Source organism: Exophiala oligosperma, assembly GCF_000835515.1.
Source record: "Exophiala oligosperma strain CBS 72588 unplaced genomic scaffold supercont1.5, whole genome shotgun sequence".
In the NCBI taxonomy this organism is placed as follows: Eukaryota; Fungi; Ascomycota; class Eurotiomycetes; order Chaetothyriales; family Herpotrichiellaceae; genus Exophiala; species Exophiala oligosperma.
In genome coordinates this window covers 1,197,575-1,213,051 of record NW_015622822.1, presented here as the reverse complement: position 1 = coordinate 1,213,051, position 15,477 = coordinate 1,197,575, and the positions used below count along the sequence as shown (strand labels likewise).

Below are 15,477 nucleotides of genomic sequence, written 5' to 3'. Positions count from 1 at the left end.
TCTGCTCCATCCTCGCACAGTCTTCTGCTTTTGGCTCTTCACATATGGCACTTTCTATGATCCAAAGTTGTTTTGTTATGCATCTGCATCACCCAGCACATACGACCTCACATGCCTGAGCCCGCCCCCTCCCCCCCCCAAAATATTCTCTTTTGGGATCCAACTACTTGGCATCGCGGGTGTTCATGTTCGCGCCCGCCTCACCGAGCCACTCGACGAACTTGTGGGCCAGCTGCGTGTCGAAATAGTACCTCGCCGCGGTGACCTTGCCGTTCTTGATCTCAAAGAGCCAATGGTACACGTTCTGGTAGACGTGTTCGCCGACCTTCATGTCCGAGGCCGCCTCGACGGCGACCCTGTTCGGTTCCGCCGTGATCCCCGTCACCCAGACGTTGAGGTCGGAAACTCGAGACTCGGCGTAGACGTAGTCCTTGAACTGCTGCTTGGTCATGACGCCGCCGAGCTCCGGGAACAGGTCCGGCTTCACCATGGATTGGCAGGTGGCGCTCTCGTCGAAGAGCTCGAAGAACGGTTCGACGTCGCCGCCGGCCTCGATGCACCACCTCTCGGTGAGCTGTCTGCCGATCTCGCGAGAGTTCTCGACGCTGTCAATGTTGGAGATGACCATGGCTGACGTTCCGGGGGGTGGGAAAAGTGACTAGACGGATCGTATATGCTGTAGGGATTTTGGAAAGACTTTGCAAGGTTGATGATGGTTTCAACGACAACGTCTGCTCCAAATCACTAAATTTCATACTCGCTTTATATCATATACGTGTACATGCCTGTCCCTGCCGCCCCTCCTCCTCAGAAGCCCCGGCCTCTGGCCATCCACGGGATCACCGGTAACTCGGCCCGGAACACCTTCACGGGGCGAAGCATGAACCACCACCATTTCACACTCCGCCCCTCCCCAGTCCTCACAATCCCGGGGACCGCTGGAGGAGGCTCCATTATCCGCGTCTTTCCCGCGCCTACCTCATGGTCGCCTTCGTCGTCGCGAGAGGCCTGGCAAGCACAGAAATCGAAAAATCTTTCGCCGACCCAGATCGTCCGTAATAGAACAGCGTCTCCTCGGAACGAGAAAGAACCTATATAGATCTTGACTCCATATTCTTATTGCTAGATGGAATATTTTTTCCCCAGATAGTTCGGGGCCTCAGGATTACGCGCTCAACAATACACAGACGGAGGGGAGTTTATAACGGCTTTTTATTCTCCTAGTCGTTCCACTGGGCGTAAACCTATACTGGCAAACAAGAGAGCGAACGACGTTTGAATTGAACGAGAGATTCTTGATGCCTGCTTATCGACACCCTAATCTACGAATAAATAGTACATCTCAAGGGTATCAATGTGTGTGTGTGTGTGTGTGTGTGTGTTACCTAGTCTTATTACCGCTGTTTAGAAAAAAGAGCAATTTTATCGTCGGACTACTCAAGGAAAAGTCTCTTCTTTTACTCCTGAATTATAGCTAATCGTCTTTTGATGGGCTTAAAAATCATAAGAGTTGGACGATGGACATGTGGAAGCGTGTTCTATGGACCGACGCAGCCTGCTTTACTACAGGGAAAGCTTCTAAAATATCGGATTCGCAAAGCGTTTCCCAAGGACAGGGGCAGAGGGTTCAAAGATATCTCCTGGAGGAACGGGATAAATTAACCTCGGACGACTATTTGAAATATATAGAAAGCATGTCAGAGCGGTTCTCAGGCTGTCATAGATGCCAATGGAGGCCATACAAAATGGTAGCAAAACGTTCTTGCTTCAGTCTGCATAGCTACGCGCTTCAGATCCCTTGGGCCGAAGGCGGCCAAGATAGCAATGCTCGTCTTTGCCAACATTTGATACCAACTGTCCAAGGTCGCCAGCTTCGAGCCGTGTGTTCTTCTTTGCTTGCTCACTGCAATTCCTAGCTTTACGCAACCCCCGAGACTGGGTTGCTGAGATTGGAAACTCCGTCTTCAACGATCTTCGTGCTTGGTACAGCCGGCTTCTCTTTCCCGATCTTGTGGAGGGTCGCTGAGACTTCCCCTGTCATGCGAGAGTCAACATTCGGCACGAAGAGGCACAGAATGACACCGACTCCCATGAAGGCCATGGAGGAGAAAAAGACGGTGCGATAGGCATCCAGACTGGCGTGCTTGTAGGCGAGCACCCCAATCCTGATGATGCCCGACGTGATGCCGGGTACAGTGCCAAAGTCAGCATCGGCTCCGGCGGCGGCCGCTTGAAGGAATGACGGTACACTGCTGGCGGGCAGTCCGGCAGTTATCAGTTTTGGAGGGACCTGCTCCGGTATTGTCTTTGCGAGGCGGTTGTTGAGCACGGCAATATAGATGGTCTGGCAAACGGCACCGACGAAAGTGCGGACAGCTCCAACGATACCGGCGGCTATGCCAATGTCCGCTTGGTCTTTGATTTGGATCGTGGTGATTGAAGTCACCATGGTGTCTGCCCAACCTATGCAGATACAGCCGATGAATAGTACGGAGACAGCTGCCGCCTTGGTGTTCTCATTGCAGGCTGCCGTAGCTGTGATACAGTCAGCCAAACTTGCACCATGACACAGTACATCCCGTGAAACTTACTAGATAGAAATACTGCTCCTACAATGAAGGAGGCTAGGGTTTGCCACTTCACCCGGCCGAGTGGTTCAGCAGCAACTCCACCAAAGACTTGTCCCACGGTTATGCCCAGGCCGATGATACACGCGAAATACCCCGTGTACATCAAGTCGTTTGGTTTGGAGTACAAGACGACAAACATTGATGGCCAGATGATGGCGAAGGCATAGAAAACGCCACCACAAATGCCGAGCACCACGGTGCTAGCAACCCATCCAAAGTCTTTGAATAGATGAACGGGAACCAGTGGTTCAGGCCCGGGCAGGTAGACCTGGCACAGAGAAAATGCGATCAGACACGCGCCACCAACCACAATGGTTGCAATGACGTGAGCTGACCTCCAAGGGTAGACGACGCCACCCCAGGACAAGCCCATCAGGAACAGAACGGTTCCGGCGACAAACAGAATGGTTCCCTTGAAGTCGAAGTGCCTGACAAAATCCATCTTGCGCCCTTGGGTTCCATGCTTCATATGAAACGTTGGCGGATGATAGAACAGAAACCAGAACATCAGCGCACACCCATACCAGATGATGAGGTAGTAATAGCACCATCTCCACCCTGCAGACGTGTTGATGAGGAAGCTGTACGCAATCGCCGGACCGAACGCAGACGTTGGAAGCTGGAACGCGAACGCAAAGCCGTTGCCTGCGAATCTCCATTTCATCGGCAGTAACTCACCCAGCACGAATGGATACGAGACCCCCGCTGCCGAGGCCAGCCCGACCAGAACCTCACCCCCAATCAACGTCGGGACGCTGTGAGCTGTTGCACAGACGATGCAGCCAATGAGACCCAGGGCCATGCCAGAGATATAGAACCACCGACGACCAAAGATGTCCGAAAGGCGACCGACCAATGTCAGGCCGACGGTGAGGCATATGGTATAAACCAATGCGACCCATGTGATATTCTTGTCTGGTCCAATGTCTGCGTTCACTTGTGCCAGGATGGGTGCTACCAAAGCAAACCCTCCCACGGCCGCGGCGCTGCTAAAAGCAACAGCGGCCAATGTGCCCAGGAAGTACGCACTGCGAAAGTACCCTTTTGGCAGAACGTGGTTAATCTGATTGTGACCTTCATCTTGAACGAGAGATTCCCCAGCAGCTGTAGGGTTCTGCTCCTTTCCTGCGTGCTCCAACCGTATCTCGACTTGGTGATCCTTATATGCTGCGTCTGCCATTCTTCCAGGAAATTCCGAGTTGTGTGCTATCCTACTTGATGGTCACATGTGGTGTTGGCCCCGGATTGCGGTCCTTAATGTAAGTTTGCTCAGGACTGGGGTACCCCAAGTCTGGGCCCTGGCACCCCGGGCCGTGAACACTATTAAAGTTCTCGTATGCTCGTAAACACACGTGTTCCGATCGAGTTCGGTCGGTCCGACTTGCCGTCGATCCCACCAATCAAAGTATCAACATGCTGGCCTTTCGACAGAGGGTCCACCAGATTGATGAGGATTCATGTAGTGCTCCGACTCTTTTTTTTCGGCTGGGCCAGGCCCAATTGGGCGGCCAAGTCGACGCCAAATCGCTAGAAGAGAATCGCTATTGTCATACCACACTTCTCTCGTTCGACCGCCCTCCTGTTACAGTGAAGCACTCGTGGTCCTCGTTCGAGTATTCCTCCACCAGAATCGTCCCGGTCTCTTCTGTGAGGTCTAAGAGCAGTCACATATCGATGTAGGTTCTGGCTTCACGACAGTAAGCTTCTCATACCTACAGCACATAATCTACCATCCACCTCCGCTCAGCGGGAGAAAGACTTTTGCGGCAGCAAGAGCGCCGCCACAAAAACGTCTTCGCTCGATCGCTGTGAATGAATGTCGTGGGGCGGTATCGAAACTCTGCTTATCGATTTGAGCCGGAATGTGATTTGGCAACGACAGTTGCAATTTCATCCCGAAATGCTTTCCCCAGAAGTCGAGCCCGTCGCATTTTGGTGTCGATACTGGAGATGAATCTGCCCCGCTCCTATTGTAGGGGTCCTAAAATGGATCCTACACTGAGGCTCTTGAATGGTCTCCCGCTCGAGACCATGTCTTGAAGCTCCAGCTTGTGTCTGAGGAGAGATTGTGGTTGCCATAACATGTCCGAGCTCCCAAGAAAAGGGTACGAGCGGCACAAGAGACTAGATCCAAGACAGAGCTCTCGTATTATGCGACAAGGGCCGGGATTCAGACGCGATTCCTATTTTGGTCGGGACCCCGGTTTTTCGACGCAGATCAGAATGTCCTCAAGTTAACTTCCCCGCCTCTTGTGTGAGCATCGTTATAATCAATAAGTCCGCCTCAGGATAAAAGTACTCGTTCCATGGGAGTAAGATGAGGTGTGCGTTGGCATGTACAAGCTGTCGCTCTCTCAAGGTGAAGTGTATGAGTTTTGGCTGTTTGGGCTGATGTGTCCTTCTAATACTTGGGACAGGCGATGGCGGCACTCGATGCAAAAACTGCATAGTAAGAGGCCTGGAATGAAGCACCCAGTATTTGGTCACTGAAGACGAGGCAGTCCCGCTCAAGACAGTGCCTGTATCCATCACCACACGAAAGGCGAGCACTAGGTTTGAAGAATATAAAGCGTATATCGGACCGCTTGATGCGTGTGGAAACACTACTGGATGTCACTCCTGCGCTATCGAGTGTTTCCGCTCTCAACCCTGTGGAAACAGAACCTGTCGACATTGACAATACTTTTGAGACGGCAAGCACTATCTCTTTCGATGGGCCCCAACGCAGTTTCGGCTTAACGGGAGGATCGTGTTTTGACACATCCTGGACTGCTCCTGCAGACTTGTGGATGAATTTTGAATGGAATGCGGATATAGCGAGCCCGTTTGGAGAATTCACCAGGAACTTGAATGATGATCTGAACCCCTTGACTACAAACCCTCTCCCTGATGACATGACGGCAGCAGACCAGCAGAGCGCGATCACTAGTGCAGACAGTCAGGAAGTATGTCCGCGGCGGAACAAGACGAAAAGTATCTCGCTAACATTGACATAGGCATCCGAATTAGAGATTTCCGGTTAGTAGAAACTTCCAATTTATCCCTTTTCCGAGATACTGAGGCCCCAGAGAACCTGAGTACTATCTCTCCATCTATACCAGAGTAGGGTTTGAATGGGTCGCCAGCAAAGTCGGAAAGCATCTGGTGCGGCTTATGATGTCCGACCTCACGCGCCGCCCGAGATTAGGTCAACATACTTTGCTTCGCAGGAGTCCTGAACCCGACGAAGAGACCGCCTGGCAATACTGCAATGGTGCGTCAGGGACGAATGCGCTCCTTACCTTTCTCGACGACTAACAGGCCCAATCAAGCATATTTCGACTGTGACGCTGCAACGATTTTCAGAATCATTGACCGTTCCAAGTTCGAGAATCGCCTTCGTGAGCAGTTCAAGAGTGGTACGGTCAACGCCAATGACGATTCGCCGTGGTATGCTCTACGAAATATGGTGTATGCACTCGGGTCTCGATTTATCCTCACGCGAGGGCCCCAACGGCGCCCTTTCGTCGAAGTCCAGGAATGCGGCTTGAAATACTTCAAGAATGCACTCTCTGTGATTGTGGATCTCATGTACACGGAGACAAGCATTACTGCCGTGCAATCACTGTTGGTCATGGTGAGTGTCTAGCCCTTTTTTCATGGGCGGTATTCTTTACTTAACTCTTCAACAGAGCCATTTCGCTGAAGGCCTCGGTAGTCCTCCAATGGACCACATACTGTGCTCTACCGCACTGAGGCTGGCACTGGCAAAGAGGCTCCATCGCGCCCCAGCACCTGGTTCAAACATGTCAGAGGCTGAGAGACAGACGCGCAGCCTCTTATTCTGGGCGATATACTCGTATGAGAAACATGTCACTCTCCGTTCGGGATGTCCTTCGGTCAGTTTTCCCTAAGTCTCAGCGGAGAAGTGGGTGGGCTCAAAAATAGCTAGGGCATCGACGACGACGACATCTCTTCCGAGCTCCCAAACAGCGACGATTCTCAATGGTTCGACTTTTTGATTCCACTGATCAGACATGCAAGAATCACGTCGAAGGTCCAAAAGGAACTGGATGCGACCCGACTATACAGACAGTCCATTGGTGATGTCATTGAAACCATCCGACGGCTCGAAGGTGAGCTCCAGTCGTGGGCGGACTGCATCCCAGGCTTGATCAGTCCTGGTTCGTCTATCAAGCCTTCTGATCTGCCTGCCGGCGTCAGTGTCCAACTGGTCACGTACATCCATTTTGCCTACTACGGCAATCTCATCGCCATTCACTCTCCATTCGCATATCCGTGGATGAAAAAACATTTCAAAGAATGGGGTCACCAGCAGGTTGCGGAACAGACTTCTTTGAGCACAAAGGCCGTGGTCGATTCGTCGAGGAAGATCGCCTTGGCCATCAAATACGTCGAGATCGATTGCAGTTCTCCCATCTGGTAAGTGTATTGTCATTGATGGGACGAGCTGGTCAATAATGGAAAGCTGATAGCCGTGGACTAGGATGGCGGTGAATTTCCCACTATTGGCTCTACTGAGTCTCTTCATCTTTGTGATCCAGGACCCCCATCTACCATCCGTCTCGTCAGATATCAAACTCATGGAAGTCATTGCTGGCCATTTCAGCTACCTGGAATACGAGACCGCTGGTGAACTAGGTTTTCCCTTCATACGAGAAATGGTTCGACTGTCATACGCAGTGGTCGAAGAAACACGAAAGCAACACACTCAAAAGACAAATTACGGCAGTATATCTGGATAGCTTCCGGCCAGTCCCTGCATACATTTCGATTTGTTTTAAGTGGTGCCACCAATATTTTTGACCAACGACCATATCGAATCATCTTGAGTGGGAAGTTTCAATAATTCTCTCGTCAATGAGTAGAAGATCTCTAGTTGTATATATGACATTACTCTCTCTCTCTCTCTCTCTCTCTCTCTCTCTTCTCAACACCAGCCGTTGTTAGGAGAACGGTCTGGATTTGGTGATATAATATGGTATGGGTATCATAGAAAACTACCTAGGTTAAAAATGCCATAATCACGACAAGAACAAAATAGTCGCCTTGCATGCTAATATGCATCAACAACAACAAAAGAACAAATTAACAACTGCCGAGACTGGCCTTTTGTTTACCAGTAGGGTTGTAGCCGTGACAACCCACGTCTCTTTTTTTCTTCTTCTCGGATCTTCACCGAGATACAATCACCAACGTTCATAAGTCGTGTCATTACCGCCAAAAGGGCTACCTCTTCCAGCAGATGGGCTGTTTTGAGAGGCAAAGTAATTCAAGGAGTGACCTGCGGCACTACCACCTCGACTGCCACCGGCCGTGGGACCGAAGTCGAATCGCTCGAACTCGTTTAGACTGCTGACGTCCGATTTGGCATCGATGTCTTCGTAGTCGTCCGGGTCCGACACGATACTCGCTCGGTCCGAGTGGTGGGAAGTCGAGACTTGTCGGCTCTGTGGTAATGAACCTACGCTGCCGCCAAAGTAATTTTCCGGTCTGTCCTTGGGAGACTCCCGCGGGATCAGTTGTGATCGAGTCGCCGGTGGAGGGAGCTTGGGTGACGGACTAGGCTCGGCAGGAGTATATCCTAGTCTGGAAGAGTTTGCCAATCGCGCTATTCGCATGTTCTCCTCCGTCAGTGCACCTGGGCTGGCTGAGTTGGGCGATTTGTTCGCCCGTCGACTGGCAAGATCCGTCTGGAGAGGTGGAGGTGGTCCTCGTTTGGTTGGTGGTGACCTTGCAGAACCTGGAGCGTCTTTCACAATGGGCGAGTATTGGGAAATGGATGATGCACCATTGTAAGCACCAGGGGGAGGGGCGGCGAGTCGTGCAGGTGCCTGGGCTCGCGCATTGTGGTTCATGCTTGGCGATGGGTCACGAAGGCGGAAGGCAGCGGAAGATGGTACACCATCACCACCCCTTGGATCATTCCTGAAGTCCTGTTGAGACCCTGGAGGGCCAGGTCGCTGCGGTACTGGACTTGGTCCACCTCGAGGATTCGGATTAGGTGAAGCTCGCGGGATCGGACTTGGTCCTGTCCTGGGAGGCGGTGGTCCTCTCTGGTTAGGGTTGCTGTAGCCTCTGGCGCGCTGCTGTGGCCGATCTCTCCCCGAGCTTGGTGGTCCGGTACGGTTCGCTGTCGGAGGTCTCGGGCCAGGTCCATTGAAGTTTCGATACGGTCGCTCTGTAGGCGCCGTGCCAGGACGTGCTTGGTCAAGTGGTCTTCTACCAGTGGGACTGAGATTCCAATTTTGAGTTTCTTGAGGAGTCAGCGGTCTCGCAAGGCCAATTTGTGTCGATGGCCATTCTGAGGTCGTAGTAGGAGGTGACTTTGTGGAGAGCTCTCTTGTCTGAATAACAGGGTTTTTCTTCTCTGAACCGGCAGATGATGTCGACCTGCCGCTGTTGGACCTGCTGCTCAGCTTCTCGCCCTTGCCAGCCATGACGAACTCTGGTTGGGTCTTCAATTCCTTGTTATGTCTCCGCCGCATGAGGAACCAAAAAACACCCAACGATGCTAACAACACCACAACAATGGGCACAACGATTGCTGGAATCAAGGTACTCATGTTCGAAGAAGATGATTTTTGAGCAGCTGCACTGCTGGTCGCGGCGGAGGATGTTTTGGATGAAGTCGTAGAGGCATTTGTGGAGGCGGACTGGGCCGCAACGGATGTGAGGGAGGCATATTCAGAGGAGTTTGTGATTATTCTCGTTCTAGTCGCGACTGTCGTCGATACAGTATCGAGGCCGGTTATCGACCTGGCCAAAGTTTCTGTCTCTGTGACTGTTGTAAAGCCCGATGGTGCTGCTGCTGTAACGAGCGGCGCCGTCGCTGAAGGATCCGGGGTGACACCCGTTGCAGCTATCGACTGAGGAAGAGTTTTTGTAGGGTTTCCGATGCTAGCGGGCAGGTTACTGAGGTTTTGAGGATTTCGTTTGTGCAGGGACATAGCATGTCGAAACATCCTGCCCGGCCTCATCTTGAACAGCAGGACGATGACCTCGCTGTCGTTGAATTGGCAAGAAGATGCTCGCAGGAAAGAGCTGACGACAAGACGTAGGCCTTTGCAGCCCCAGTGTTGTGATCAGCAGCTCCTTACGGGCGGTACCATGCAATTACTGTAGCATGGAAGGCCTTGTCTGTGAAGGAGTGATCATCGTATGAAGGAGGCTAGCGTGGTGACTATCGGGCTGAAAGGGAAATTGGACGAGTGCGCCTAGTGAATAGAAGGAAAATTCGAGGACAGCGACTGACAAAAGCACAAACTTTTGGAATAGATTGGAAATGGATGTGAGAACCGTTGGAAAGGTGTTTCCATGGATCTGTGACCTGCACCCGACCCGGAAGAAAAGAAAAAGAGGGTGTGTGCTATCCGTACGACCCAGCGCCTGGCGAGACAACTGCAGAAAGGTGAGGCTGTGAGAAGCCGTGGAGGAGTGAAGGAGAAGGCTGGACGGCGCGTTGAGCGTGTGGCACAAAGAAGGAGGTGTTTCGAATGGCCCAAAGAGGGAAAACGCAGACTTGGTCCGGGAGCCCGCTGGAGTCGGAGGTCGGAACCTCATAGGTTTTTCAGAGGTCTCCCAGCGGCATCTTGCACTTCGTCCCTGGCACTGGCCCCAACCTGGAGCTAAAAGTTTGACCTGGTGTCTCACGAACCCGTAGTGGGAGGAGCCGAGCGTCGATCGAATAGAGACGTGTCGCTTGTCATGATTTTGACGTGATGACTCGCAGCTTTGTCGTCAGAGGTGGTTGGGAGCCGGGTCTCTGATACTGATACGGAGTACCGGTGGCTTCGTAACATGCAGTCGAGCTTGACCAAACACCAAGGTGTAGAATAGCACCACTGGGACAACATGCAAGTGGTCTGGACGAGTTGGTGTAGCACGATTGTGGCACAGCAGGGGTTGGAACAAGTGGGCGAAGGGAAAAAAGGGGTCTTGGGTCAGATGCGTCTTAAACAGTCTCAGTTTAGCGCCGCTTTGAGCCGCACGCACAGTCCCGGGATTTCGGATTATCAATTCAACCGAGATAAGAGATAAGATGGTGCAGATGACTCAGCGACTTACGGAGTCTGTATGTACAGCATCAAGACAGCATCGCGGTGAGAGGTACAATACTGTAATACGTCTAGGTGATCGATACAGAGACCTATCGCTTGATAGATTTGCAGATCGAAGTTCGGGATGCTCAGTCTATTCGCCTTTTCCTAGATAGAGACACTAATCTTAGGTGAAAGACCGTCACAGACAAAGATCTGCGCTGACGGACCAATGCCATCTTGGACGTTTCTGTCAGCTAGAAATTTGAGGATCATCACCATGGTCGAAGTTCGTAGCAGTATCCGTACGTGTTCGTCCATCCTGCTAATTAAAAATGGTGTTCGAGTATGGAGTAGGCAGTATCTCTGAATTGCAGAGGGTGTGATAGAATCGGCATTGTCGCTGTAGTTGCCGCTGTTGTGCCGGGTGATTTTTGCGGGGGATTTCAGTCTGGGCGCTTCGGGGATTCATTTGATGCTTATCAACACCCATCACAGGTGTCTCTATCCAATCAACTGCCTCATCGAGGCTTTCGCAATACTCCTCGCTGCCTCACACTTTGCTTATTGGTCTTTCATACCGACTACCAAACCCATCAACTGCTCATTCGTCCCCATCCCCTCTGTAAGCGCCTGCGCCAGGTCAGCACAATGCCGCGAACAACGCTCCTCGACATGTCTGGCTCGATAAGATCTTCTTCAGCGCTTCATGCTCTCTCCCTTCCACGCCATGAGATGAACCTTCGAAGTGTTCTGCTAGATATTCAAGCAGACGCTGTGTTGCGACAACCTCGAGGATGAACCTGAAATTGCACCACTAGATACAGACACATTCAAGAAAACCAGATACTCCGCAAGCAAGATGCAGTTCTTCCTGTCGAGACGGTGGAAGCCGAATAAATGGCCTTTCTATGTTCTGTTCGGCTTAGAACTGCCATTGAATATTGCTCTTCTTGCATTATTCGGCATTGCTTCGCCAAACACATACCGCACAAAATTGTGGCAGGATGGTGCCGACAATGGTTTCAACTCAAGCCCATCCACCGGTCTGTATGCGGCCGCTAATTACAGACCGTATACCACTCCCAAAGTCTGGTCACAATTGTATGACTCCCTGCTCTTAGCTATGTCTTGTACAGCCTTCGCTGACCGGGAAAACAGTATAACCAACTACAACGTTGTCATCAGCGTGCTCGGTGTATTCATTCTGCTTGTCAAAAGCATCATGTACATGCTTCATGTCTTCCCGCCCATCCTCTCCGTCCTTGTGCACGCTCTCCTCATCGCACTTTACACCGTATCTGTCGACTACCAAGCCAGCAGCGACACCACAGACCCCGACCATCCGCAGCACGGTCCACCTTGGTACATTACCAAATCCTGCAGTGTCACCAAGAACAAGAAGCTGGTGGGATACTGCAAGCAGGCAAAAGCAAGCTTTGCCTGTACATGCGCGATGCTGGGGGTCTTCGTCATCTATTTCGCTTTCGCGGCGTGGTCCTGTTTCCCATCGAAGCAGCAGCGAGCGGAATATGCAGAGAAGAAGAGGCTCAGGGCTGAGAAGTGGGCCAAGTTCGAATCTCTTGATGATCCAGCCGCGGGCGAGGGTGCCTTCTATCCGATGCCAGAAACACCTGGCCCCCAGCGCGGTCTAAATCCCATGACTCCTCGAACGATGGCGTTCAATACTCTAGGAGGGACGAAAGACCTTCCTCTACGGAATCATTTCAGCTCTCCCAACAGTCCGGCATCTCCATCGTATGCCATCAGAAGTCCCGACCTCCCAAGAAGTCCGATGAGTCCGAGCTTTGTGGACAGAGTAGTGGGTGATGTCCGCTCTGGGAAGTCTCCCGAGCCTGAAATCAGCTGCAGTCCGAACGCAACCTCGCCTCAGCTGTACTTCCCTCCTCCTCCCAAGACATCGAAGAAATGATTCGGAATCCCGGATATCAAGTCTGAAATTGATGTTTGCTGCTAGTGTGCCAGAAGTGAAGGTTTGTTAGGCATGCGTTTTCTACCTAGATCATAAGATTCTGGATGTCGACTTGAATGTGGAAAAGGCTTCAATTTGTGTTAGTCTTACACTATTGTGATGATAGGAATGTGCCTCTGAGACAGCAGTCAGTACTGTCTCTGCCCAGAACTGGTCTTGGGGTGAAGTATATATCCATAATTCTGCCTTGTTTGTCAATGATCAGAAATGATACTCGCATTTACTCGTGCAATGGCATACTTGCATTTCCCCTGTCCTACCAGCATTCCTCCAGTTCTGGGAACCGTATGATTCGTGCTAAACACTCTCTAATCGTCCAGGTCTTACCTTCACCGTCCACCACCCGAAGCCCACAGTCACCGGGAATTCGTTACCTTCCACCTACATTCAAGATTTAGGTATCACTCTCTTGACATCAGATGCCGGTCCATCAAATCACACCATTGGTCTATATAGCAGTGCTGTTTGGCAGCCTGAATGAAACATACGAGATTCACAACAAGTCTTCTCGTCCTTTTGGCATTCCCTACCTGTCATTATCAAGGCTATAAGAACTGCTGTCCTCTTCCACGTCCCCTTCCACAGTCCCCTTTCTCCCTTCTTTTCCTTGGTAACCATTCCACATTGACTATATATATTAACGACAGGGTTTGGAGCGAAACGTTCTGCGACCAGTAAGGCCCTAAGAGTATCTCACCATCGGCCCAAGTTACTGTTTAGGTTGTCATCTCCATCAGATCCATGTTCGCCCAAACAAGCACTGCTAATGAAAAGAAGAAAGGGTTCTTGACTTCTTCGTCCAACCATAGTGATACTCAGCCTCGAAGAACGACATGAGATTGACTTTGACCATGTCAACATTTTCGAGGATGCTTCAAACGAGGAATATGAGAACAACCTCGATGAAACAACTAATATCGTCGGTCCACGATCACACCGTACACAGGCGCAGGCGTACGAAGAGACCCGAGGAGGAAATTCCCTCTTCCCCCAGTCACCTGAGCTCCTCGCCAGGTGTCTGTCTCTTTCGACCGGTCGTCATGTGGAGACACTTCGAGAGCAATATCACATTGTACCAAGCTGAACCCGATCTCTACAAAACAGACATCAAAATCAAACCAGATCTAGATCAAGGGCATAATTCTTACTGAGTCAGGTCCAAAGCTTGAGCCACTCGAACTACCCGACTTCGAACTTGTGTGACGCATACTCTGAGATATTCTCGGGGACCTTCCTCGGTATACCAGTGGAGTTTGAACTATGAAGCGATCACAAGCTTTTGCTAAGAATAGTATGACTTCGATGTTGAAGAAGTGGCACACATTTCCCGATCCTTTGACAACAAAGGCTACACTGCGAACACCTCGCATTTTCGTCTGCCTGTTCATGCGAGTCATTTTGTGACAAACCCCACAAAATCAGAAACTCGCCGGACGACCAAGATCATTTCCAGCTGTCTTTTGATTTGTTCAATGCTGAAGATTTCTTACAATACAAGGAAATCCGTCTATACTTAGTCCATGATATGGTCATCCTGAGGGTCTGGACGATGCTAGTCTTGTTGTTATCGATGCTCCTGGTCCTACTGCTCCCGGTCCTACTGCTCCTGGTCCTACTACTGGTCCTGCTGACACTTCAGTTCCTGGTTCTGTCTAACGCTTCAGTCTTTGCCTTGGTCTTCGCTCTGCCGGCCGTCCGAGTACGCCTTTTGCGTAGTCATGGAGACAATTCCGCACCGTTCCTACTAAAATGGCAACCAAGACGCCTGTCTGCTGTCGAAGGCTTTCGACGACCAAGTTCGATCAGCAGGAATTGCCGAGAATACCAACAAAAATCTATCCGAAGACGATTATTCGTTGGAAGAGAGATTATATGCAGTTCATCTGGCACAGGAGACGACGTCAGCGAGAGAGAGAACACCCGTTCAAGTCTATTCGAACGCCAAATGAGAACTGCAAAAGTATCCATACGCAGACAGGGGGGCGTGGTAACTCCCAAAGCACGAAATCTTGTCTCGATTTGACATCTGCAACAAGTCCAGCAGCACCTTCACAACTAGAGTAACGCTGGGAAGGATTGTATGTGTTGTCTTTCGCATTCGGCACCGAAAAGTTAGAAAGACCTGGCGAACGGTCCGCATCGACATGCGAAGAAAAATCACCCAATTTACTTCCCAAAAGTCTCGTTCTTCAGCCTTGGTGCTTTTCCTCTGCGCTCTTTCCCACGACCAGTCTTCCTATCGAGATCAGCTCATAGTTCTGAATAACCAGGCGAAAGTTGGCACTGACTCGAGACTCAGTCCTTCATCTCCGACCCCTGATGTTAAAGAGAGAGCCCCAGGGTCGGTGTTGTTACACACGTCTGATTATACGGTCTTCTGAAAACACGGTGTTGCCGCCGGCTCAATGATATTGGCATGACGTCGATATGTCAGATGTCGAAAGGTACCACTTCAACAATCATGAATTAACTGGATGACGACGAGTCGATATAAGCACATTCAGGAAGTTGGACGCCTTCCTTTTGTTCGTGCTGGAGTTAGGCCATGGAACAGGTCCCAATAAGCATGCAAGCTAACGAGGTATTGATGTCCCACATCGTGGCAGAAAGGTTAACCATCTTAATCTGGTTCAACTGCCCTCAGAACGCCGACGGCAGGAACATGGATGGAAGAAGCATCGAATACCTGGAGCGCAGCACTTCGATAACCATTTCTGAAACTCCTGCCGTCCAGGAAGAGGGTGGCATTGCTGCTCTCGTGGGCGTAAAAGGAAGAGGCAAAAAGCCTCGCCAGCTAGGAAATCCCCAGGACCTG

The 15,477-nt window shown here is 51.0% G+C and overlaps 3 protein-coding genes across 3 annotated transcripts; 2 read left to right on the top strand and 1 right to left on the bottom strand.

Moving 5' to 3' along the window:
* Positions 1 to 5,144: 5,144 nt before the first annotated feature.
* Positions 5,145 to 7,375, top strand: PV06_05773 (uncharacterized protein; the record flags this gene model as incomplete). The annotated part of the gene is made up of 7 exons (XM_016406820.1): positions 5,145 to 5,575; positions 5,627 to 5,648; positions 5,701 to 5,883; positions 5,942 to 6,246; positions 6,302 to 6,508; positions 6,562 to 7,052; positions 7,117 to 7,375. Exons 1-7 carry the CDS (start codon positions 5,219 to 5,221, stop codon positions 7,373 to 7,375), a joined length of 1,824 nt encoding a protein of 607 aa, XP_016262424.1. The 5' UTR covers positions 5,145 to 5,218.
* A 155-nt stretch (positions 7,376 to 7,530) lies between these two features.
* PV06_05772 (uncharacterized protein) lies at positions 7,531 to 10,150 on the bottom strand. Its single transcript, XM_016406819.1, has one exon. It carries the CDS (start codon positions 9,608 to 9,610, stop codon positions 7,820 to 7,822), a length of 1,791 nt encoding a protein of 596 aa, XP_016262423.1. The 5' UTR covers positions 9,611 to 10,150; the 3' UTR covers positions 7,531 to 7,819.
* Positions 10,151 to 11,397: 1,247 nt separating this feature from the next.
* On the top strand, positions 11,398 to 12,849 carry PV06_05771 (uncharacterized protein). Its single transcript, XM_016406818.1, has 2 exons — positions 11,398 to 11,773; positions 11,831 to 12,849. Exons 1-2 carry the CDS (start codon positions 11,532 to 11,534, stop codon positions 12,600 to 12,602), a joined length of 1,014 nt encoding a protein of 337 aa, XP_016262422.1. The 5' UTR covers positions 11,398 to 11,531; the 3' UTR covers positions 12,603 to 12,849.
* Positions 12,850 to 15,477: the final 2,628 nt, after the last annotated feature.

Coding starts and splice junctions, on each gene's coding strand:
- PV06_05772 (XM_016406819.1), bottom strand. CDS start 9,610: ATGAGGCCGGGCAGGATGTTTCGACATGCTATGTCCCTGCACAAACGA.
- PV06_05771 (XM_016406818.1), top strand. CDS start 11,532: ATGCAGTTCTTCCTGTCGAGACGGTGGAAGCCGAATAAATGGCCTTTC. Junction 11,774..11,830: donor CCCAAAGTCTGGTCACAATT/GTATGACTCCCT, acceptor CCGGGAAAACAG/TATAACCAACTACAACGTTG.